General features: G+C 40.6%; 1 protein-coding gene across 1 annotated transcript in view; it reads left to right on the top strand.

Annotated features, from left to right (window-relative positions):
* LOC131064540 (rhodanese-like domain-containing protein 4, chloroplastic) overlaps positions 1-15,072 on the top strand; it is a 193,098-nt gene that overhangs the window by 64,850 nt on the left and 113,176 nt on the right. The window contains exon 3 of the mRNA XM_057998693.2: positions 523-609. Coding sequence (XP_057854676.1) covers positions 523-609 — 87 coding nt within the window. The remainder of the gene's footprint in view (positions 1-522; positions 610-15,072) is intronic.

Genomic DNA, 15,072 nt, shown 5'->3' with positions numbered 1-15,072 from the left:
AACCCATTACATTTCACTTAACAAAGTATTTTACCTCAAAATTCAATGTCAGCTGATTCAATGATATGTGAAGTGAATGTTTCTAAAGTTGTCCCAATTGTTCATAGTTGCTTTATTGCCAACTTCAATTTAGTCTTGCTATCCGCCAATGAATTATTTATGCAAAATCTCTTGCTCTATGGACACAAATGGCTTGCATATGTGCCTCCATTTCATTATACATTTCTTCTTCTGTTTTGAAAAATATATGTGAAGGTTTTTATTATCTATTTGGACATCATTGATGGTAAAAAATTATTGATAAATAAAGATGTGATGGTTTCTCTGAGAATCCTGTATCGAATAGAATGTTATGTTACCGATATACAGTCTACTTGGTTAAATTTCCTAGCAAATCCTGCAAATATTTGTTGTTTTGTGTTAGATTTTCAGCCTGGGTGTTTAACCATGAATTGTTCTCAAATGTATATATCTATAACTTTGGGATAATCTAATATTGTCTTTGTTGATATACCTGTGCAGAATAGTGGACTCCCATGGCTGCTACCCAAAAAGGCATTCAAAGTTGATTTGGGTAGTCTCACAGAAGCGCTAGGAAGTGTAATTGAAGTATGTAGTGATCTGATTCTCCATCCTCATTTTTCTTTGGTTCATTATGATTTGTGAACTGTTTGTCTTATAATTTTCCAAGTACCGTGAAATGGGGTCGATCATTATGAACATAAATTTGTCTTGGTATGCCCTCAAAGGGATTTGTTTGATTTTATATCTGAAGAAAATGTTTGTTCTTTTCAAAAAATAAGAAAGGAATATTATCTTGATAAGCCTACAAAATTAGAACTCAAATGTGAAGAAAGAGAAATATGATGTCCATACTCTTCTTAAGAAGTTGCAAAATTGTTATATGATGTCCATACTCTTCTTAAGAAGTTGCAAAATTGTTACTGGTTCTACCCTTATATGGTAGAAAACTCTTGAGCTTTTATATCTGAAAAGTTCAGCAGATATGCCCAACTATTATAGCATGAATGCACTACTAGCAATACGATGGATTTCATGCATTTCAATTACAAGTTCACTCATAGCAATTATCCTACTCTCTGCTCATAACATGATGAAGATAATCCCTAGTTTCTAACAAAGAGTAATAATGAAAGGAAACCTGGTGACCTAATTTTTCTAGAGGCTTTGTATAGGTAAAAACTCGGGGAAAAACCCCATAATAACTCAACAAATTTATTGAACATTTGAATATACATAATTTTTTAATATTTTCTTCGAAAACACACTGATACTGAATTTGTAGAGCATATTACTGATTTCCATCATCTTATTGAACATGACTAGGTCAATGCCCAACATAGGTAGAGTCAACATGTTTTCTTGCTAATGATTAAAATTCCCTTATAATCCAGCATGTTGAATGAAAATGACCCTTCAAAGTTTAAACAATTGTTTAGAACCTAAGTTATTGATTCTGGTTCAGTTCTTGGTTCAGGTTAGTGGACTCGATTCCAACAAATGTTTTTAGGGCTGGGTTCGTTTTAGTCTTTTAGGCTCGTTTGTAAAGAAATCATGTAAAACTCATATATATACATACATACATATGTATATGTATATGTATGTATGTACATATATATATATATATATATATATATGTATGTATGTATGTATGTATGTATGTATGTCTATATATATATATGTATGTATGTATGTATATATATATATATGTATGTATGTATATCTATATATATATAGATATAATAGAATAAAATAAATATATTATGAACTTATTATATGTGTGTGTGTGTAATATGAATATGTAAAACTCATATATATAGTAAATAAAATTAATATATTATATGATAATTATATAATAATATAACTATAAGATAATAGTATTATAACTATAATAATACAGTAAATATAAATATAATATATAATTATTAATAATATAATAATATATAAATACTAATAATATAACTATAACCTAAATTACAGTACCAGTTGAGCTGCTGCTTCTCCACCATCATTTGGACAACCGCCATGGTCTAGGTCATGCATGCATTGTGTCTCTTTTAGCGCATCCAAAAATGCATCAAATTTTTTTTTAAATCTTAATATTTTGTGGATTGCCATTTTTATACCAAGTGTGTTGCCGGGAATAATCATTATGTTATGTTGTCATATTATGTTTATGTTGTCGTCGGTAATAATGAGTTAGACAGTCAGTTAGTTAGTCGTCCCGAAGGGCAGTTGGATGCGACGGTTGGTCGCACCCCTTCGGGTATTATATATTGCATACCTTTCCTTCTTAGTATCATCATGATAGTCATACCTGGGTTTAATGTTATAAGCACTTGATGTACATGGATTGTTGAATTAATACAGAAACTGGTTCTTCGATATATTTCCATGATGATCTGTGCATTTGCTTTCTGCGTTTAATCGTTTACCGTATGAGGCAAACATTTGGCGCCGTTGCTTAGACATACTCAGGAAAGGAAGGAGCGGATGGCGTACGGACACGATGGGCCTAACCGTCGGTGAGATTAATCGAGAGGCCGACGACGCACAAACAAAACTCTACGACGGAGAGGACACTGCAACGAGGGAATTCTCAATCCTTCTTCAGGCGGCCATCAAGACCTACGTCTGAAGAGAGGCCACGGAGGCTGAAGTCCCAACAATGCCATGTGGACCGCACTGGAAGTTAGCCCCGTAGTGAATCGGTTGATGAACCACCTCCCCGGGTTGCTTGCACAGGCATCACTAGCACAACGAACTTGCCTGGAGGAGATTGCCCGTGAGGAGCGACGCCAACAGGTCCTTCGATAGTACGAAGAAAACAATCGTCGTTGGGACGCAGAACGTGATGGCAAGAGGCGAAGGGGAAATTGAACCCTGTAATAATCCCGGCATAATGTTGACATAAATTGTGGCCAAAAGGGAAAATAATAAAAGTTTTTTTTTTTTGTTGTGTGTGTACATGGCGTGTGCTTGCTATGTACGGAAGTGATTTATGCCCAATATACTAAATAAGGACAAAAGTAAAAAGATACGAAGTGACGAATGGGAAGTGGCACAAAGAGCGTTGAATCTCAGACAACAAATAGAATGAAGGTGTAGGCTAAGGCAGCTTGCCGAGGGATGACCGACTGAGGGGTTGCTCGAAGGGAACCCAGGAGGTGTCACGGAAGTTTCGGATGCAGAGATAGACGGAGAGAATTACACTCTCTACACTGTCATAGGGTTGCCCGAAGGGAACCTAGGAGTCACGGAGGGTGCCGAAGGAGAACTCTATAGTTCGCCAGAATACCACCGTAGGGTAAGAAGTCGCGAAGAGTTGGTGGAACAAACAAGGCGAAGTCTAAACCTGATCGACGCTACCAGAGACCTATTAAAGAACTTGTCCATTTCGGAGGACAACCGAAGGGAGACGACCGAAGGTGATGGTACGACCGACGGTGCCGAGGGAGCACAAGGGTACCGTATGGGAGGCAATTTGTTCGGTTCGGGGTCAACAACCTTCTCCGGAGGACCCATGCGTGGAGGGTCAGGTGTAGGAGGCGGAGGATCACCAAGCACACAAGGCACCAGAGGAGCAAGACCCAGCGGTGGGATGGCAAGTAAGTAGAAGCTGCCGAAGTTCAACGGCGACGGGAAGGAAGATCCCGTCCGCCATTGCCGCACTTGTGAAACCATATGGTCAGCGAACGGTGTTACTGACCAGGACGAATGGGTAACACAATTTCCAGCAACCTTAAGGGGAGTGGCCATCGACTGGTACTCCGATACGGATAAGACCAAAGTCGGCATATGGCCCAACCTGAAGGAGTTCGAGATAGAGTTTCGCCTCCTCAGAGACGACAATGAAATAGTAGCTGAAATCTATGGCACAAAGCAGAACAAGAACGAGACTGTCCGAGCCTATAGTCGGTGGCTCAAGGAACTGTTGGGGAAAATGGAGAGTCAACCAGCGGATGGGTTGAAAAAGAGATGGTTCGTGGAGGGATTGAAACACTCCATCCGGAAGAAGATGAAAATTGTTCCACCAACCTCGTACGAAGATGCATATAATAGAGCGATGGATCTCGAGAGCGAGACCAAGACGTCCAAGAAGAAAAAGGAGGAGGATAGCTCGTCCGAGGATGATGACTCTTCTGAGGGAACCAGCAGTGACGACGAGTCCCGCAAAAAGGTGCAAGTCCTATAGAAGGACATGCTGAGGATGATGAAAGAGCTGAAGGTTATGAAGGGAGGTCCGAGCAAGACCGACGAAGGGGAGCTTTGGTGCACAGAATGTAAGACGAACGGCCACATGAAAGGCTCCTGCCCAAAGAAAGCCTATTGTGATATATGCCAGTTGATGGGGCATCCCACCAGGGAATGCCCCTACAACATGAAAACACGAAACCAACAAGTATTGCTTACGCAGGAACAATCAACTACATCGGGCGGTATCGATAGCTCCCAGGCGAACGACAATGCAACATCGGGAGGCTACCGAGATAACTGGTGGGGAGGACGAAACAACAATAACAATACAAGGAGCCAGATCCAATATGACTCCAAAGGCCGACCAATGATACAATGCAGAGCGTGCAGCCAGTGGGGGCACTTCGCCCGAGACTGCTCGAAGGGAGAGGCCACACAATATTTGTGCAAATGGTGCGGACCGGGAGACCACGAAGACGCCACCTGCCCGAAGTTCGGCGTCAACTTGCTCAATATTGAGGAAACCAAAGAAGAGGAAGTGCTGGCCGTAACCCGCGCCCAAGTCAGACAAGCAACGTGCCCGGACCCGGCGACGGAGAAGCGAAGGGTACGGAAAGCATGGGAAGAAATTGAGAAAGAGATATGAGAAAGGGCGAAGGTGAAGGGTACGACCGGTACTTCCAGCCGACTGGAGGCGGAGGAGGCTATACTAAATCAAATTTTAAAACTGGAGGTGCCTGTGAAGATATACGACCTTGTCCAGACGATGCCTCAATTACGAGCGGCGTTGCTGAATAATCTCTCCCAACCACGCACCAATACCAACCATCACACTGATGTTCCTGGGGGGTCTGCAATAGACCCCATGCTGCTGGCAATTAACACTGGAAGGAACCCGACCATTGTGGAGATGGGTATCCTTGGCACCATTCTAACCGATACCATCGTCGATGGTAGATCAGGAGTGAATGTTCTTCCAGAAGAAACCTGGCGGAAGCTGGGGAAGCCAACGCTGTGGCCATCTACATTTAATCTGCTGGGAGCAGATCAGCATGGAATCAAACCCATCGGGACACTGATGGGCCAACAAGTTACCATCGGGACGCAACCCTTCATACTGGACTTCGTGGTAATCCAACTAAAGAAAAAAGGGTATGATGCGATCTTAGGGAGAGGGTGGCTGGTGGCAGCCAAGGCCGCCCACAGCTGGAAGAAGAACACTCTGTCTATGGAGAATGGAGGAAGGAAGTTTATCATAGACCTTGGGACGCAGTTGGTTAGTGAGGAACTGGCATCATCTTCGGAATCGGAGGGTGAAGGAGAAGGCGACCTGAAGGACGGGGCTGCTGGGAGCCCAACGACGAAGGGATTCTCAAACTAGGAGAGTGCTCCGAGGATGAGACAGGGTCATTGAACGGGCTCTTCCACTGGCAGATGGAGGATTACGAAATGTTCCAGAGTTACAGGCTCGAAGTAGAGGAACCATAGCAAGTAACAGAGGAGGTGTACTTGCTGGAATATAGAGAATATTGGAAGGGAGACGCCCCAAACCTCGGTGACGTAGATAATCCCAAGATCATTCGTGTCGGCAACGATTGGAACCCTGTGTGGAAAGCCGCAACCTTCAAAATCTTTATTCTTCTTCTTCTTCTTATGTACGGGAAGGAGATCGTGGTTCTTGTAGAATTTATGGTTCCAGGTCTTCGGATGGCCACTGGAAATAGACTTGCCATCAACGGGTCCAAATGGAAACCCTACCACGAGAAGCGTGTAGGGACCTGAGTAGCCGGAAGGACACTCGAGAGTCCAAAGGGGGATCCGAGAGGATGGAAGGGGACTCGAGAGGCCGGGCAGGCGACTCGAGAGGCACGGGACCAAAGCGGGACTCTCGGGCGAGGCAAACCGAGAAGGATGAAGGGCGATCCCAGAGGCATGGGACCCGAGTCGAAGACTCTCGACAATTAGATTAGGAAAAAAAAAAAAAAAAAGAAAGAAAGAAAGTGGTGGTGGGACCATCGTGCGCTGGGACACCGTACGGAGCACCTTTGTGCGGTGGGACACCGTACGGTGGACCATCGTCGACGGAGGTCATCGGCCTCGGAGGGTGCTCATTTACCGTACGGCCACTATCGTACACCCGTACGGCCAAACAAAATCCACCATACGACCTTCCCAGACACCGTACAAAGAGACCACTCACTGTACGACACCAAGCTTCGGGTGACCCTAGTTGCCGTACGGCTCCGCCACCGTATGACAAACCACTCCATTGTACGACAGATAACCTCTGTACGGGCTCGAGACATTACAGTCCGCGACAGTTTAAAAGAGGGTGAAAGGAAAAATACCACGGCACGACAGGGATAAAGGTGGTGATGGCACGTGAAAAAAAAAAAAAAACGACGACTAGATTTAAAATCATTCGATGGAGTCTTGAGCCAGGACACTGAAAAATTAGAGTGGAGAAGCAGGTTTTTGGCATCTTAAAATATCACAAAAAGGATGTGCGCCATGGACTTCTGTGTGGTTCTGAAGGTGTTAAATTGGTGTTGGCAGTGGGGGCTCTCCTAGGGCGCTACCCTCGGACCCCGTGAGGGGCGTTGCCCCTCGACCTCGTTGGGGGCACTGCCCCCAGTTTATTTTTGAGCTATAATACACTTTTGAGTTGGGCGAAGGCATCAGAGAAGTCACGGTAAGTGTTGGGGTTGTTCCATACTGTGAGAAAGAAGCCTGAAGCTAAGCATTGGCGGGGAAGGCATAAACCGTAGAGGGAGACGAATTTGGAGGTTGCGAACAAACGGAGTTTGAGGGAAGGCATTGCAAGAACACGAAGTCGTACAACACCAGAGAGTTATTCAGTTCAGTTATCAGCCTTTGGGGAGTGTGATGGAGGATTTGAGGCATCTCCTAGCCTTTGTGCCAGAAGGTTGTGGCCACTTCCAGGCATGAATGGTACGCTTTGAGGAACTCGGAGTATGTCTCGGCTGGACGTGAGGTTGCCTTGGTGGATGCACAAGGGCTCGGGAGGAGTTGACCACCAGGTTGGAGGCAGTAGTAGCGGGAGACTCAGCTTAGCGTACATAGGTCTTGAATGCCGAGAGGGCAGCACGAGTGGCTATCGAGGACAAATTGGCTAGGGAGACGGTATCATTTGAGTAGCAGTTGGTGGAGGTTGAGACTACAAAGCGTGTTTTGCAGACAAGTTTGGTTTAGGCACAGGAGGACTGTGATGTCAAGGAAAAAAAAAAAAAAAGAACTCCTTGCGGAAGCAATAATGGTGACATCCGCACTTGAGCATCGGATGGTAGCAGAAAAGGGTTTTCAGGCGAGGACGCAGCAGGTGTATGAGTTCCACGCTCGGCTAGCGTTAGCAGTTCCTGCAGTTCTCTACCTTGGTTCTGTTTAATGTCATCTCTATTTTGTATTAAGTTGTTCGGAGACGACTTCTTTTCTTGGGGGGGATGATGTTGCCGGGAATAATCATTATGTTATGTTGTCGTCGGTAATAATGAGTGACGCCAGTCAGTTAGTTAGTCGTCCCGAAGGGCAGTTGGATGCGACGGTTGGTCGCACCCCTTCGGGTATCATATATTGCATACCTTTCCTTCTTAGTATCATCATGATAGTCGTACCTGGGTTTAATGTTATAAGCACTTGATGTACATGGATTGTTGAATTAATACAGAAACTGGTTCTTCGATATATTTCCATTATGATCTGTGCATTTGCTTTCTGCATTTAATCATTTACCGTATGAGGCAAACAAAGTGCAGTGTAATATCCACCCTAGTTTTTGTTTGTTCTTTGATTTGTTTTCTGAAATGTTGAATGTGTTTTGGAAGGATAATATGAAGTATACAATCAAATGGAAATATTTGCAACAATACCCACATGAAATAAACATTACTAAACACTAATATTTTATTTTTCTAAAATACCCACAGGCTGCAATTTATTTTCAGAACTGATACAGAGTTTGAACAGCAATATATCATTAAAATTAACAGTACCCAGATGGCCAAAATACATCAAAATGACAGCACAAACGTAACCATTTACTGCTATTACAAAATAGGACTGATATTGATTTGAAATCAGCAATTAGGGTTTTGAGAATGGCTCCAATCTCTCAAATCTGAGCTCTCCCAAAAAACCATAAATTAATGTATTGAAAATATAGCTTTCAGTACTATAGCTTAAAACTGTAGCAATGGTATTGTAGCATGACACTGTAGTATCAGTACTGCATGCTCTAAAATCCTTTTTTGTTGCAACAAATGTCTTCAAATCTGCTCCTCTGAGCTTTGGAATTTATCAATAAATCCTCTCTATTGAAAATATTGTCATTGATGTCAATGGCATTTAGCCGAGATTGTTGGCAAGTTAATTACTATTTTTATATGGTCCGTGGCCAACCTGTTTTGGAGGGATTTAATCGTTGGTGAAGGGGTGCACTTGCATATATAAAAAAGAGTTCATTTGGGATTCAAATAAAAAATTATTTCATTGAATATCATTCCCATTCATAGCAGATCTAGAGAAGACCTTAGAAGCAGATCTAAGGTGGATGTATGAGCTAATTGAAGGAGAATTATTGCAGACCTAAGAGCAGACCTGAAGGTGAATAAATGCAGAACTAACAGCAGACCCAAATGTGAATTATTGCATACCTAAGAGCAAACTTGGAAGGTGAATTATTCCAGACCTAAGAGAAGACTTTGAAGGTGAGTTAATGCAGACCAAAGAGCAGATTTTTGAAGGAAAATTATTGCAAGATCTTGAGCAGAAATATTGCAGAATTGTTGATATAATTTGAGTAGTTTTTTGAGATAGTTAAGGTAAATATTGAAGATATCTGGAGCAGCCATTTAAGGCTGATTTGTATCAGATTTTAGAAGACCTAGTTCGTGTCTTTAGAGGGTGGTGCCTCTTGTTAAAAGATATTGGAGTCTCTTTCTGAGTTGGTGCTCAGTTGTGGGGATTGGTGTCTCTAGTCGGTTGATGCCTACAAATCATCCAAAGGGGATGGGTGTCTCCTATAGGTTGGTGCCTACAAAGATTATAAGAAGTTTCTAATACAAGGAACATTTTGCCATGGCTTTCTCCCATGAGGGTTTCCACATAAATCGTGTGTTCTTGTGTTCTTAATTGCTTTATCTTGAATTCGTGTTATTGCTGTGGATGATTAAGTGTTGAAGTATTGCATTGTGACTAATCAAGATTTGAAAAGTAAAAGGTTGTTGTTATACTGATTTATTCCCCCCTAGCCCCCCTCTCAGTATAACTGAGTGCTCTTCACTCTTCTTGAAACAACTGATGATACAAGCTGAAAATATTTGCAATAAAGCTCCCGCATTGTCTCTATTGAAACTACCTGCAAATTGACTAGGAAAGATCGTTCACTTTTGAAATGGATGTCCTTTGTGAAGGATTTCATCCTCACAAAGCTCTTGGAAGAACACTATTCAAGCCGCAATATTTCTTCATAAAATTCTCAAGCATGTGTTGCAAATAAGCTCGCAAAGCTCCTTTATTCCCCTTCTCCAATTCCAACACCCCTCTTGGGAAAATAAAAACACTTAATTAAAATTTTAAATCCTCCTTATGTCTCCCACCTTAGACCCCTTTTTAAAATAAAACATTATTGCTCTTTTAATACTCCTTATGCCCCCTTGGTGTCCATTTAAGTTACTTTTTAAATATTTAATAAGGCTAAGTTAAATATTTAATTAATTTTATAGATTTAATCTAATTAAATAAAATAATATCCGAATCAGCATTAAATCCATCCATGGACCATCCCAAAATGAAATCACCACCAACTGACCAAGTCGGTGCCCAGGATGACACTTTAAAAATAGTAAAATTGGACCAAGCATCTAATAATTGTCAGTTGGAATCTCTTGATGCACTAAGCTCATTGCAACACTCAAAAATGCCAAAGAGGTTGAACAAATGGTCTCCAAGATCTTTGGAGTCCCCCTAACCAAACCACATTAGTCTATGGAGAATCCGAGGAATAGGCTGTCTCCAATTGTCAATTGCTTAGGAAGGGGACATTGCAACCAACAAGTTTCAGACTAATTTTTTGTGGTTTTAGGTGAGTTTTTGATACAAATTGTGGCAAATTTTAATAAAAAAGCGACATTAAGCTATTTAATGATTAACTCGCCGCTGCCTTTGGTGTGAGTACTCGCGCATCCAGCAAGTGATCAACAGTTTTTTCAACCTTGACTGGTACAATGTCTAAGCTTGACTTAGACCAAAATGGTTGATAATGCCTGCTTCTTCAATGACAAAAAAGGCTATATAATGATGATATAATGATTGGCGGTAAACCAAACATGCCTACAATATGAAATGCATACAAATGATAACCCTTCGGTGGTATTATTATCTGAAGTTTACAAAGTAATTAGTAAATGCATTACAGTATGACAAAGACAAGATGTTGTGATCATAAATAAACAATGCTGCAACACAATGAATTAGTTCATAAAACCATATAACAAGGGAATATAAGCTCACAATGGTCAATAGAACTCTACAATGTCGAACAAGATGAATATATGCTAATTAAAACACTGCTGTCACAAAAATTAGATTGATACTCTGCTGATAACACATTAGAAACACCACCCACACAAGTGTAGCCACTATCCAAATGCACATTGATGCAACCAAATTGAAATACTATTGAAAACATTCTTATTTAATCGCCGCCCAGTTATCATTGTGGACCGACTTAATTAAGGGACGCATCCCTTTTCCATGGACGACCCTTGATAAGGGTCACTCTTGCACACACACACACACACACACATATACATAAAAAGGATCGAAGAATTCATTCAGATCAATACAACACACAGTTTTCCTGATTCCCTTCATACTTCAGCAGCTCGATAATTATATCAAGGAGATCGAATTATTTCTGGTGAAATTAATTCGGCCTTGTGAGTGGCCTCATAATTGGCTTTGTGTCAGCCATATTGTAATTGAATTGATTCAATATATAAGAGACATTATTGCTGGGTTTTTATTCTCCCTCAAGTAGGAGGGTTTTCCCAGGGTATATTGCTGTGTCAATTGTTCAATTATTGTTTGATTTCTGCTCAATCTAATTCTGATCATAAAATTAACATTATTAACCCTTATTTTTAAGATGCAACCTTCTTTTATAACCTTCTTAAAGCTATTTTAAGAAAAGCTAGTTTTTTTCTAAGATCCAACCTTCTTTTATGACCATTTTCATATTCCTAAACTCTCTAAAAATACCAGTTTTGAGGATGAAAACCCTCCTAGCTTGATTTGGTGATTTCATCCTGAAGACATAGTTGTGCTGCAAATGAAGGTTTCCAGTTTGTTTTTGAGGATGAATATTTTTGATGGGTTTTGATTTGGTGTTTTTTGCTTGAGATTTCAGTGGCTTTTAAAGATATTGTAATAACCCTTCACACGCCTCCAAAAGAAACTACTAAGTCATACATATTACCATCTTTTTAAAAACTCAATTAGGATCGTGACACTCAATCACGATTAGGTAATAAACAAATGCCATTACAAACTATCGGTTCATACCAACCATCTATGTTAAGGAGGAGAGGCACAATGAGGAGATCTGACCTCTTAAGAAAAGTGTTCCCACACCTTTTGGAGGAGGCATGGAAATATATAAATCATGTCTGAAATCCATTCTCAAGTAGTTGATGATTTCATATCTTTTGTATATTTATCTTGTTGGATAGCTCAATCTGAGCATTTGACCCCGAGTCAAGAATTGGTGGCATAAGGAATGCATTCAATATCAGAAAAGGCATCCCCGTTAATGCAAGCATTCAAGACCAATCATGTAATTTCCCCTTCTCCTTAGCACGTGGACATTCACGAGGTTGGCCTATTATTTGACCCTTGTAGGCCAAGGTGTTTGATTAGAGGGTCGATTTGGCCGATACATATGGCTTCACATTTTTATTTCTACATGGTTTTGATGAGATTACACTTATGATGTTATAATTGCACTTTATAACATAATATTATTTTATTTAATAATTAAAGTGCAATTAAATAATTAAAGTTTAAAAAGAGAATATGAGTTAGTTAGAGAAGCATCTTCTAGAAGGAACCAATCATGTGGAGAAATAAGGATAAATAGAGGGGGTTGGTTCATTATGCATCATCGGTTATTTGTTATCTTCTCTTGTATTGTGGTTGTGGAGCCGAGGGTTTCTGCAGATTTGGTCACAGGGAACGATACCTCCCTTTTGATCTGCATAATTGAGGGGGTGAGAGATCCTCCGAAGGGTTGCCTTGAGAGTGAGGGACATTCAGTCCTTCATACTAAGCTAATTGGGGTTTGATATCAGTTTCATGGTGAATGATTTTTTGTTGAAGACTTCATCTCTTTGGTGAATGAACAGTGATGGTTGTGCCTGCACATTGGGAGAGGCTAGGCGATTTTTCTTGGAGCATTTTGGAGGTCGATTTTGAAGAGAGTTGCAGGCTTTTTCAGATCTGAGACAAATTCGATCAGTCCTTCCATGTCCCACGATTTTTCATCATAACTCCTAGGTCATGCATTGATTTCATCTCTAATGTGGAGCACCCTCTTTGGTTAAGGTCAACGATGGTATTTGATGATTGAAAGGAGCTGAATCTGGGGGTATTTATTTGTTATTCTCATTTACCTCAGAACAGGGGTGATTTTGGTGAATGGACCGAATTGGCACAAGGAGTGCATAAGGCGTCTTGATATTGCTTGCTTCTTCACTTCTACACCTAGGCGATATATCCAGGGTTTTTCTTGGCACTATTTACAATAAGTTTCAGTTATGTATGTGTGAATTCATGGCCTGTCATTTGTACTCAGGCACTCTTAAAATTATCATTGTTTAGCCAAAAGTCTTTGGCCCTTATCTAGACATTGTAATAAGTGTATCGCCTTTTAATAAAGGGAGATATAAGGTTGCTTTTAGTCTACATGTTACATGATTGCATGCCAACTATTTGTCATAATTACAGTCTGTTGTAATCACATATTTCTGCATATCTATTCATGCATTATCATAAAAAACATACAATACAAGTTGCATTATCATCCTTGATTATTGTCCTATTTGTTTGCAAGTCATCCGCATTAGAAAACCAATTTTCCTAGTATCAAAATTAGTCTGAAGTGTTGCAGAAATCAGAACAGCATAACACGCAAGTGGTCTACAAATCTGCATAACACGCAGGTTATACAGTTAGGAAGTTTGAACAGCAGGTTAATCAGTACATTGTTTGACAAATATCGCTTGGGCATCTTAGATAATAACAGCAGGGATATTACAAATCCGAAACGGCATCACCTGCATTATCTATATCTTCATAACCATTGTGAAGATAATAAGGCTGAAGGCCCAATATTGTAGCATGTAACAATCAGATCATTTATCAGACAAGGCTCATTTCATCGCATGATTAAACTGTCATACTCTGGAACAACATTACCATCATCACTGCATACTCAGAAAGTTATATCAGACATAGCTTCAGTCCTTATTTCTACAAAGGATTAAGCAGTAATATTCATAGCATATTTAATTCAGTGTATATCAGGCATTGATACTCATTTAACATCAATATTGTACCTATTCATTCATATGTATATATATATCAGAAGTAGCAATTGTTATCCCGTGCAGCATCTTAATTCAATTCTAATTGCAATCATTTGATAAAATAAGAAGACAGAAATTAGTTAATTGTCCCGGCCTTCTGTAACCAAAAAGGGGACATTACAGATATTGGTGGAAGTTTTTACAAGGGCCATGCCACTCCTCATGTTGGTTGTACATTGCCTACAGATTGTATCTGCTGCTGGCTGTACCATATGAGTTGCATAGTTTTTGAGAGTATCTTACATTATTCTCTGCTATTCTGGATTGTTAATGACAGATTAAGTAGGTCGTACAATTCAGAGGAAAAGATTGAATGTGCTTCTATGAGTTGTGCCATTCTGTTGTGACGTATTCACACATCGCCCCATTGCAAATGGGGACCCCTACTTTTTTCTTTCTAGGGTTTGTTTTTTAGGTCTTTTAGGGTCTTGTCTATTAGCCTTTGCATTTTGAGAGTTGTCAGAGGGATCGTTAAGATAGCAGGCTCTGCTTAAGCTAGGGTGAGTTAGTAGATGGTCCAGGTCAAGTTTTGCTCTTATTTCTAGGTGTGACTAGCCTGAGGTTGAGGAGGTCAGTGAAGTTTTGTGAGTGAATGTCATCTTTGAGAGTTTAAGATTGGTCCAATAGGTGAAAGATGAAGTCCTAGGCATAATTTTATGTGAAGTTGACCTATCGGTCTATTGGAGACACCTTGGATAAGTCTAGACTAGATGATTTGATGAAAAGATCAAGAGGTGTGAGCAAATCATGAATTTCGCTCCTGTCCCTTCCAAAGGGTCCAGAGCGAAATTTCACAAAGGACCTAAGTTTTGACCTAAGTCAGTGAGGGGTTGAGCGAATTTGCAAAGATATGAAGGGAGATGCATCAAAGGGTTGAGTCTAGGGCAAAGCCAAGTCAAATTCAAGGTAAATTGAGCCAAGAATAGGAATTTCGCCCCTGACCCTTCCAAAAGGTCTAGAGCAAATTCCTCTATAAGACACTCCACCTTGACCCAAATTAGGAGCTAGCTCATTCCCAGGCTTGAGTGAAGGCAAAACACTTGTTTGAGTGAAGAAATGTGAAAAATGAAGATAGGATTTGAGCCCAAGGAAGAATTTCGCTCCTGACCCTTCCAAAGGGTCCAGAGCGAAATTCATATAAGACTCTATTTTTCTTCAAAAATTCTTCAAATGAATGCCAATTTGAACTGGA

This window comes from Cryptomeria japonica, chromosome 4, assembly GCF_030272615.1.
Source record: "Cryptomeria japonica chromosome 4, Sugi_1.0, whole genome shotgun sequence".
Lineage (NCBI taxonomy): Eukaryota > Viridiplantae > Streptophyta > Pinopsida > Cupressales > Cupressaceae > Cryptomeria > Cryptomeria japonica.
The sequence above is the reverse complement of the archived record's forward strand: the minus strand, read 5'-3'. Positions and strand labels throughout refer to the sequence as shown.